This window comes from Cyprinus carpio, chromosome B7 (assembly GCF_018340385.1).
Source record: "Cyprinus carpio isolate SPL01 chromosome B7, ASM1834038v1, whole genome shotgun sequence".
Classification (NCBI taxonomy): Eukaryota; Metazoa; Chordata; class Actinopteri; order Cypriniformes; family Cyprinidae; genus Cyprinus; species Cyprinus carpio.
Genome location: NC_056603.1, coordinates 15,492,120 through 15,503,570, shown reverse-complemented (window position 1 = coordinate 15,503,570; position 11,451 = coordinate 15,492,120). Strand labels below are relative to the sequence as shown.

Here is an 11,451-nt window from a genome sequence, read left to right as displayed (position 1 = left end):
GTTTACATAATATATGTGTGTATACTGTGTATATTTATTATGTATATATAAATACACACACATGCATATATATATTTTAGAAGAATATGTTATGTTTATATATTTAATATATTTATATATAATATAAAATATAAGAATATAAATATATAAATGTATATACATGTAAATATTTTCTAAATATATAATTTATGTGTGTGTATTTATATATACATAATAAATATACCCTGTACACATACATATATTATGTAAACAAAACTTTTAATTTGGATGTGATTAATCGTGATTAATCATTTTACAGCCCTACTTTTTTATGCTATTTAAGATTTTTAAGATCTTTTATAGTCTTTTGACATTGCTAAATTTTAAAAAGTTTCTGTATATTTTACTTCAATGGGCTATATTTTATTACGCTTTCAGGCCCACGGACACCTAATCCGTACTATACTAAATATTTTCTAGATTTTCATTATTTTATTTACCAGTGTCGTCAGTGAGCCAAATCTCCCTGAGCCGCCAAGCGCCCCCTTTCGCAGGTAAATGTTTATTTCGTGAAATACAGCTGCTTGGGCTTTCCACAGGCTTGGGATTGATGTTAAAACACGTCACTGGCAACCGAAATGACCAGGAAAGCAGTCTGTTAAACTACTGATCTTACATGTTGATTGAAATGTCAAACGATCTGCATAGAAATATTTAAGTTAATAAATGTACCGTTATTTATTTAAACCAGTGAACTATGCAAACACATCAAATACAAGCCATAGGATTTGGAACAGATAAACTCAATTTCCCATGAACACAGCTTAGCGCAATGAATTATGGGTATTGTTGTTTATTCGTCATTGGATTCCGTGCCGTCTGCCAGAAACTCTCATATGTTGAACTACATGTCCCATAAACCCTTGGAGAGAAAATCTTACATCGCAACAGCAATATGACCGCAAGGGGTTTCTGGAGTCAGTTGACGTCGTCGCTCTCGTGAGGCGCGCTGGAGGCAACACGCAGACGTATTTTTTGGGGAACTTTCGTCGAAAAGGCATAATAACGCGAACGCAGTGTTTATGTTACTAAAATTCGTCGTAAAAACATGCTGGATCCCTGGTTTTATCACTGGTTCTTTTTTACTTGGTAGCCCGTTAGGTAGTTGAATAGCCAGCTGGATCATTTTTGCAACGCTGCTGCTGGCCAAAACTAAGTTAATCAATCTTTCCAGGGATTTAAGATCCAACGATATTTTATTGGACCATTTTGTAAAACGAAGTAAAGCCGTCGTTTGAATCCTTCCCATGCCCAGCTAACTAACTGGACTACAGCTAGTCAGCCGGGGCTCGCTGCGCCCAAGCCGGGCGAAGATTGACGCTGCACGGCGTCACACAACTGAAGAGGATCGAGGTTATCAGGCGACAATGCTTGAAATAATGTCCGAGCACCAAGGTAAGGAAAACATAAAACTTGAATTTCAAATATTCAAACTTTGACCATGTTGTGATAGGCAACACCCATCATCATCATCATCATCGTTCAGTTTTAGCAAAGTCAGTTAGCCTGTTAGCAGCTTTAATACTGCAGTAACTTTGCATACCCTTTAGTTCAGCAGACTGATTTCACAAGAAAACCTGATTCCGTGCCAGCCACTTTGTACTGTTTGATTGTGTTTATGAAGCAGGGGGCATTTTTCTGCGCCGACGAGCTGCTTCGTACAGGGATTAGCCGAGTTGCTATCTTGTGCAATGGAGTGAAATTACTCGAGTTGATTGTGGCCATTTGTTAAGCAGTAACTCATAAATGATTTAAAACATGCCTGATATCCAACCACTGCTTTCCGTTCAAATGATTTAATGGGCAGGTTTACAAAACCGCAGTTACGCAGCGTTGCGCATTTTGACTTCGCTAAATAAAACAAGCTCGGTTTCAAACTAGTTACCGCTATTAACCCCTTTAACCAGGTACCAGTTGAATAGTTTTTTATTAGTACACAGTTATGCTGTTTGTCTGATATTTTAACGTCATTTAAGGCAAAAATGTTGTCTTTTTAAGACTGGTCGCTGCTTAGCGTTGAAGCATTTCGCTGCCTGACTGTAACTCTTTGTTATGCCGGGGTAACGTTAAATGTATTGCCGTTGGTGTATGTTCCCTCTCAACACTTATAGATTTGGTCGTTGTAACTATATTAAGATCAACAGTGTATGTTTTTAAAGCAGTTTCCAAACCAGAAAAGTTGTCTTGGCGTGTTTCGACGTCGAGAGCAAGGTTTAAGCCACAAGCTGCTTCGTCCTCTCGCCTTTTCACCGCTTTAGTTTATAGTGTTTGTCGCTACATTAGTTTAGTTTTCTTCACGATTGAAGTCTCTCGAATCGTGTGGATGTTTGGGTGTAAAATGGTGCCTTGCGCACTTGAATTTTACGCCTCAATCAACAGGGTGTCGCGAGGAGTAGCTCAGTTAGCGCGCTAGCTCACCGTCGAAAACGCACTTTCACCAGGTTTGTAAAAATGAAAACTGCACCAATCTATTCCGAATGCTAAGTTTTCTTGGTTAGATCTGTCATTTAGGAAACGAATTAATGTTGTTCTCTCTCCTTTCTTTTTGCTACATAGATTCATTACTGAAGTGCAAAGCAGAGACTCTGGTAAGTCAAAGAAGGAAAATAAGATTTTCATCCAACAGATGGCAGTGCTTGTCCAAATTGCTAATAAATGATTTTCATGTCCAGCCATCAGAGAGAAGAAAGAGGACAGTGGAGGACTTCAACAAGTTTTGCAGTTTTGTTCTTGCATATGCTGGTTACATCCCTTCTCCAAAGGAGGTAAGAATGGAGCATTGTTTCACATTTAGGTGTGGTTTCATGCATTAAAGCCCTTTTAAAAATCTTGTTCACAGAGAAGACTTAGTGCTGCACCTTTTTGACACCCATTCCAAACATTTACTAATGCGCTAATGAGCAGAATTTGACACATACTGGATTTTGTAGATAATAACCAAGTTAAAAATCTGGCTGGGAACTGTTTAATTGGGCTGTTGAAATATAATAATAACAGACCTGCCAACCTGTACGCATTTTGCGTAGCGGCTACGCATTTTTGACCTCAAAGTACGCTGGTACGATTTGTCACCCTAAACTACGCAAAAATCTAGTTACGCCTCTGTCCACGCGCCGGCAGTATTCAAAACAAGCAACAGAAAAAGATGAAGAGTTAAACCAATCATAGCGTCTTTTGTTTGTTTTGCATTTAAATAATTCCTGAGTTTATTTCTCTCCTAGAAGCCTATAGTTTATGGTTTCCGTACAAAGGGGTTCGCGCGCGCCACGTCAGATGCTCTGACAGAAAGGCTGTGTTTGAGGGTGACAGAGACGCGCTGTTTAATGTGTTTGGAGATGTGCTGTTTTTCTTCATGCAATAACTTGCATTTCACAGGTATATTCTGCATCTGTAAATGTTAAAACCAATGGAAATATTTACTAATTTTGCTGTCAGAAGTGCATAAGCTTCTGCTTTAGCGATCTCCCGCTAATCTCACACAGACTTCAATTAGAACGAGCGCCGCAGCGCGCATGCACGCCAATCAGACAGAGCTACATGAAATAGGGAGCGCAATAACTCTTGACTAAAATATACATTTTGCTGAAATATTTGTAGTTGGACATTAAATATGACGTAGCATTTTAAAACTATAAAGTAAGTGTATTGTATGATGATAGCAACTGTAAAGTGTAATGGGGGTAATCAAAATAGCCTTTTTACTCAATTAAGTCTTCTGCTTTAAATTTTTGTTGTTGTTGTTTTTAGATTGCAATGTTTACAGGTAATACAGTGATTTTAACCCGTTTTGTGCACATAATAGCTATATGCCTACATGCTTACATTCACTTTATTTGTTTAATCCAAATACAAAATACCGAGATATATAGGCTACCGTATACCGCAGATCAGCCAAAAATACCAGAGATATGAATTTTTGCTCATATCGCCCAGCCCTATACAGAAGTGTACTGAAGTTTTAATTAAAGTGTGCTGTAGTTTTTCTCTTTTTTTTTAATGGCATAAAAACCACTAAATAGCAAAAATATAAACAGTTAAGGTAAACAGTAAAAAAACAGTAAACTGTAAACACCCACCCCCCCCCCCCCCACGCTGACCCCCATGCCTACTCAAAAAAATTTTTCCAAGGTTGGCAGGTCTGTAATAATAATAATAATAATAATAATAATAACATGCATTAATATATTTAAGCTTTAATCATGAGAATGTTTTTCATTTTAAAATTAATAACATTTACTAAAGCTGTGCCTTATCACGCAATTTTTATCATACAAATGATATACGAGAAGTGGAGAAAGATTAAAAATGTCTTAATGTCCACCTATAATGTATATCATGTCAATTCCCTCATTAAATATACATCATACCAATTTTAGATGTGTATATTTCAACTTGCTTTTGTCGTCTTAGCATATAATTAGTTCATACAGTTTAAAATAGAAAGTAGGTTGTTCTGTGGACTTTTTTTTTTTTTTTTTTTTTTTTTACATTAATTATGTGTCCCAATAATCGATCGTTCTGAGAATTAGCTGTTGGTGCCAATGAGTTAAATCAGGTTTGTCAGTTTAGGGAGATATCCAAAACATGCAGTGTTTGGGGAATTACAGGATTGGCATTGAGAACCACAGGTTTACATAGTTTACTCCAGGTCTGGCCAGTCCTGCTCCTTGAAGGCCACTGACCGGCAGAATTAAGCTCCAATCACAATTAAACACACCTGACCCAAGGTAATCAAGCTCTTCAGCATTACTAGAAACTTCCAGGCAGGTATTTTGGGACAAGTTGGCGCTTAAATCTGCAGGATGTTGGGCCTCAGATGCCCATGATTTAGGCTGTGATTTCAGTGCGCTCAGTCTTCTCCACAGAATGTCTTTAGCCCTGCACGGGTCTTTTTTCAACCTGTTTTTGTAGATGTAAGCTGTTTTATGACCAAATATCATTTGAGTCATTCTGGTTGTGTCTCTGTCCACAGGAAAGGCCATGGTCGCCAGCATCCTCCAGTTCTCCAAACAGCTCTGGTGCTTCAGGTGAAGGCAGTGTTTTAGGTGGAGCGAGTTCTAACATGGCTCCCAACTGGAGTCACGGCACGTCAGACTTGCACACCATCCACACATTCGTTCGCAAGGCTCGTGCCAATAAGAGCAGCAAGAGCATGCGGCGGCTGTCGTCTGACAGCGCCCTGATGGACAAAATGTGTTTAAAAGACCCTTTCTATGAGGGCCAGGTCGCCAGCAAAGCTGAGCGCAAAAAGGACAAGAAGCTGAAGCGTCTTTCTCTTGGTTCAGGCGCTGGTGACAGCAGCAGCAGCGGTGGCGAGAAGCGTGCAAGGATCAAGCGCAGTAAAAACCCCAAACAGTCCAAAGCCCTTAAGAAGCTTAAGAGCTCGGCCCAAAGCGAGACAGACTCAGAGAACGGTCTCGGGCATGGAGAGGAGCGTTTGGACCAGGGAGCAGTGACTGAGCGCAGACTACAGGCCCAGGTAAAAGAAGAAAAGGAGGAAGCCACCAGAGAGGCAGATATGAGTTCCAGTGAGGGAGAGACTTGGATAGCGGATGAAGACATAATGGTGGAGTCAGGTGAGTTTATTAGAGTCTGAGGAAAATTTAGATGGTTTGGAGATGCTCATAAATATTAATTTTAATATTTTAATTTTTTTACTGAATTTTATATCAATGTGGTAAAATCTATGTATTTTGAGCAGCAATTACTCCAGTCTTTAGTGTCACATGCTCCTTCAGAAATTATTTTAATATGCTGATTTTGGTGCTCAAGAAACATTTCTTATTTTTATCAACGTTGAAAACAGTTTTTGCTGCTTGGAAGCCATTATACACCCAATTTAAAAGTTTGGAATAAATAAGATTAAAAAAATAAATAATAATACTTTTGTTCAGCAAGGATATATTAAATTAGAAGTGTCAGTAAAAAACATTTATAATGTTACAAAATATTTTATTTCAAATAAATGGTGTTTTTTAAAAAAAAAAAAAAACTTACTAACTCAAAGAATTCTAAAAATGTATCATGATTTCCAAAAGAGAAAAATAAAAAAAAGCTTCTAAAGATTTGTTAACCCTTAATAATAAAGTGCCTACTAATTAATAAAAAAAAGTGTACATTTATTTATATATATATATATATATATATATATAATTATTTTATTAATTAGTCACTAAATCATTTTATTAATGACTGTGCAATTTAAATACTCCTTTCTTTATATAATTTGTTGCATCTTTTCCTTACAGGAGATTATTATCATTCATTTATTTTTTATTTAAACTTTAATTTTATTTTTAAATTTCATTAATGGCTTTACAATTTAATATAACTTTTTTTATAATTTGTTGCATCTTTTCCTTGCAGGGGATGATTCGTGGGATTTGATCACCTGTTACTGTGGTAAACCGTTTGCAGGACGGCCCATGATTGAATGTAGTCAGTGCAGCGTGTGGGTGCACCTCTCTTGCGCCAAAATTAAGAAGTCTAACGTCCCTGACATATTTAACTGCCACAAATGCAGAGACTCTCGACGGTCAAGTCATAAAAAAGACACTTAGATGAGAGTGATCATTCCCTCAAAGCTCTGAGTGTTCCCAGTTCTCCAGTTTTTGTATCCAAAACCATTTTCGGTTTCAAAATACATTTTTTCCTCTCTTTCTAGTTACTCCTTACATGTTTTACACTCAGTAGTCTCCATTACAGAGTTCACTGAGAAATAATGTTTGAACTGATCTCTTACCTCCCGAGTTGGTAATTGATCTTGGCTCATTTGTAACTGTTCCAGAGATATGTAAGCTATCCTTGGTCACATCAAATTGTCATTTGTTTAAAATAAGCAGCTTGCATATTTAGTAAGTGACACTTTTTTTTCTTTGTTGGAAAAGTTAGAGAACACAGCCACACTACATTTTCCCAGATGTATACTATATTGGTAACTTTGGTACTACAAGAGTCTATTTCAAAGTTAAAATATATATATATATATATATATATATATATATATATATATATATATATATATATATATATATATATATATATATATATATATATATATAATATAAAAATACATTCAAAATACTGAAAAATATTGTACTGATTTTGCCAAAGAGCTGCTGTGAGAGATTGTGTTGACACCGTTGTTACTAAAAATGTTATTTCTTAGTGAACTGATCTTTTTCATTGAGAGAGGCTTTTGTTTGAAGACTAATAGAAGTAATGTGTTAGTCTGAATGCCATTTCCTGTAGGTGATCATAAGACCATTCGAATTACAGCCTCTTCATTGAAAATTTATGTCAGAAATCACACCCAAATGGACTTGACCAGTCAGCTAATGTGTATTAGATGTTCAAATATAAAGAGCTATACGAGTCATTTAAGCAGGGAATCCTTTCAGTTGCTATTATTGATATCAAACATGAATTTCTTCTAATTCTACTGGTAATGTACAGTATGTTAACCCATGTACTTTGTCAAAGAATCTATCAGAACTGTTTGGTCTTTAATTATATGCACAACATAGTGTTCCTTTTTTTCTCAATGTGTTAAATTTTCGGAAGATTTGAGTTTAATAAGATGTGAAGGCTAGATGTAGGAGCTTTGCTGAAGCTTTCCTTGAGTAGAATGGTTGTAATTATTGTTTTCAAGACATGTTTGGGGGTTTCAAACTCTGAGAACTGGTAAAGATTACTCATTTATGCTACGAGCTCTTTCTTTTGAATTAGTTTGGAGACCATTGTTTAGATTTTTTTTTCCCCTTTCTGGTTTATTTGTGTAGCAAGGGAGACTGGAAATACCCAAAAGCCAGACCTCTCTTGCTTCATGTTTCACTCTGTAAATATCACAGATTTTGAAAAGTGTACATATGTGAAAGTGAAGAGAAAAGCAAAGCAGATGGTATATAAATATATATATTTTTTTTGCATCCAATATTGTTTTCTTTAACTACCTGGAGAAATAAAACTTTTCTTTATTGGGCTTAAAACGTCTAATTTTCCTAATCTCACTCCCGTGTTTCTCGTGCATCATGTTTTTGTGATTTAAAATAAGTTGAAGGAACTTTAGAGACAAGAACTGATAGTTTATCCATGTACATTTTATTTTGCGGCAACACCAGTACAGTGTCTGTCAGTTTGCACCCCACTAGATGGAGCTGGTAAGCTAATATTGGAAAAACATAAATACAAATAAATAAATCACAGTTTATAAACCTGAGATGCAATGACTTATTAGTAACCAAAAGTTCAATAATACAGATTTCCAAAAGAAGAAGAAACCACAAAAGCAAAAAAGGATCAAAACTAAACCAGATAAGAAACCCTTTTTTTTAAATGGTATATGTCATCCGTCAGTTTGATCACTTTGCACTGTGTTCCTTAAACTCTTCAGGTTCCTCCTGAGGGGGAAAATGATTTTAGCAGTGATAGGATATGCACTCTGTTTAATTCAAATATATGTAGTCAAAGCACTGTGGTTTTCTCTTTATGCAAATACCTTTCTGCTCCTGGAAGACAAGTGGGAGCTGCCAATGGGGTCCAGAGGAACAGTGATCCTCCTCCTATTTACGGTAAAAAAAAAAAAAAAAATGTTGGAATTGTGTGTGAACTTGGGCATGAAAACAGTGCTTCTACAGAGAACTAAGAATTCCATATTAAAGAAAATGGTAAACATCTTTACAAATTGTAAGATATTCAAAATAATTCTATGTGGTTAAGTATAGCAATGAAAACAAAAAAAATTATATTAATTAATTTTTATTTAATAACTTGTATTCAAATAAATATAGTATTTTTTTAATACAATAACATAAAATTAACAGTAAATATTCCTACTCGCCTCTTATCCTTGTTTTTGCGGTGGTTGCTGTTTGCTGGTTGCACATTGATGTGTTCCACAGGGGAAAAGAAATCAGGAGTCTTGGCTGGATTGGGGTCCCAGTCCCGAGTCATTTCTCCTTCATTTCCTGGGAACAAGTCTGCCAGATCAGAGAGCTCATAGATGTGCGCTGACATCTCCTGATCCGACCGGAAATTGCTCTGCAGGGAATCGCATGCGTTTTAATATATGTGACATATTAAAGTGTTTTTTTTTTTTTTTTTTTATTGCAATGCTATATTAAAAACTGTATATAAATGCATATTCTCTCAAAAAGATAATTAACTCTGTATATGATGGATGAGAGATTTACTCTTTTCACTCGTAGTCTGTCTGGTATCAGGAAAGCACAAAGCTGGTCCATCAAGAAGTAGACAACCAGAATAAGTAGCAAACACCTGGAGCACATCATCTGAGGGCACAATGTGACCCATGATATTTAGAAAAATCATGAAAGTTTTTTTTTTTGTTTGTTTAAAGTATTTGCATGTATAAAGTTAAAATGATAACTGCAAACACAATAAACCAATTAGGAATGGTAAAAACTAGAGCAAAGTCAGTACAGTTACTAGAACAAAATTCAGAATTGAATTAAAGTATATTGTGTTTTTAATGATTACCTTCTTGGTGAATTAGTCTGTCCTTTAGAAGTTTCTTCAGGAGTTGTTTGACAGTCCTGCCTTTTCTCCTTCTTCCCTTGCTGTCCTCGTTGTCAAGGGCTTGCATGTGGGTTTTGGGTATTTGTAGACCTGAAGCTGGGGTGGGTTTATATAGGATGACTGAGAGATTATGGATAAAGGGAGTGTGTGTGTCTGGCATGACTTCACCCACCCTCCAAAAAGATTAGAACATGATTAACGCATCATTTTGGTTACTGTTATAATGTTCTAGTTCAAACTTGGGTTAACAGGTTGACAATTTCTACATTGAGAATCTTACAAGAGAATGAAAAATCAGTATTTATAAAGACAAGTCTGAATTATTCTAATATGTTTATATTCAAACTATTTAAAATATATATATATACAATATATTTATTGTCATATATAGTTATATATATATAATTTCCTAAGTCAACAATATATATATATATATATATATTATATATATATATATATATATATATATATATTGTCATATCAAAAAAAACAATAATATATTCAATATATTAACAAAAACATAATGGGAATATATTTGATAGTGTGATTTCTAGGGATTCACTGGTTTTAAAATTCTGTCCAGTACTAATAATCAATATTATTTGCATTTTATGATCAAAAACTGATGAAAATAAAATGACAAATTAATGACTGATCTAAAAATTCTACACTATATTGTCATGAGGAAATTAAAATTAAAACACTAAAAAATATGCTACAAGTGAATTTAGGCTTCCCAAAATTATAATACACAGTATGAAAAATTTATATTTTCATTTTGAAATTTCCCAGTGATTACATTTAAGTGTTATTAAATTATTAGTGTGTTTAAGAATAAGTTTAAGTATTGAATGACAGAAATCTAAATATAGGACAAATGAGCATATAACATCAACCAATATGTATAAAATAATAACATTTCTAATACTGGCTAATAAATGTTATGGTTCCCAAATATTGTGTATCTCTTGTGATTTTATTTGTTATTTTATGAGACATTTGATACAAGCATTGTAACTAGTTGATATTTGATACACTCTCTGAATGTTCTGTCCTTTGGAGACTCTGTGTGTGGCCTGTTCAGGTATCAGATAATCTCGTCTCGCCCAATTTCATTGTTTCAAAACATTGGATTCCCATCCACGTACACCAAAACGGCCTCTCTGTCTCTTTCTCATTAGGGATTTTCGTAGTATTATCAGAGGAAACACACACACATACATAAGTAAGCTCTGCAGATGGCCTACCAGCAGTCTAACACGTTTTCTCTTTTCCTCTTTTCCCTCCCTATCCTAATTATTGCTATTTCTGGCAACTGAGGCCACCAGACATAGACTAGCTGTTGACAGACAACCCATGGTGAAAATAAACTATACCTTTACTAAACAAGGCGGCTGCAATCCGCCCAGATGTCTGTCAACAGAGACTGAGAACAAATCGTTGAAGCTGATTACTCTAATTAGTCTAAAATGAGTGTATGTATATCTGTGTGTGTGATCATTTCTGACAATCCCGCCTTCTCATTTCTGCCCTATAAGTACCCAGAATCTTCCTGTGTTCCAAATTTAGAACAATGAAATTCTAAAGAGTGCATTGCCAGCACAAATATAAGCCCTTTTGTACAACAATTCTCGTAGATACAGATGCAGCATTTTTCCAAAATGTTTCCGATAATATAACGGGTGTTTCCTTTTTAGTGCTTAATATGGTGATTCAATAAGATATTGAGTAATACGCAGTGCAAATTGCACTCTGATTTCATCCGGTGTCTTGAAATCTGTGGATCAGAGGTTCTACAATGCTGCTCACTACATTTGCGATTCATTAAATGCTAAATAAATTTGTCTGGTTTTCAGACTGCACTCGGTTTTGTCT

At 35.3% G+C, this 11,451-nt stretch overlaps 1 protein-coding gene across 1 annotated transcript; it reads left to right on the top strand.

Annotated features, from left to right (window-relative positions):
* The first annotated feature begins 931 nt into the window (after positions 1-931).
* Positions 932-8,048, top strand: LOC109066979 (PHD finger protein 23B). The gene is made up of 5 exons (XM_042727500.1): positions 932-1,434; positions 2,596-2,627; positions 2,712-2,804; positions 5,012-5,615; positions 6,406-8,048. The coding sequence occupies exons 1-5, from the start codon at positions 1,407-1,409 to the stop codon at positions 6,597-6,599; spliced, it is 951 nt and encodes a 316-aa protein (XP_042583434.1). The 5' UTR covers positions 932-1,406; the 3' UTR covers positions 6,600-8,048.
* The last annotated feature ends 3,403 nt before the right edge of the window (positions 8,049-11,451 follow it).

Bases quoted from the DNA above. Each gene is read 5' to 3' on its own strand.
- LOC109066979 (XM_042727500.1), top strand. From the start codon at position 1,407: ATGCTTGAAATAATGTCCGAGCACCAAG. The intron at 1,435-2,595 runs GTAAGGAAAACA...TTTGCTACATAG, and splicing joins AATAATGTCCGAGCACCAAG to ATTCATTACTGAAGTGCAAA. The intron at 2,628-2,711 runs GTAAGTCAAAGA...TTTCATGTCCAG, and splicing joins AGTGCAAAGCAGAGACTCTG to CCATCAGAGAGAAGAAAGAG.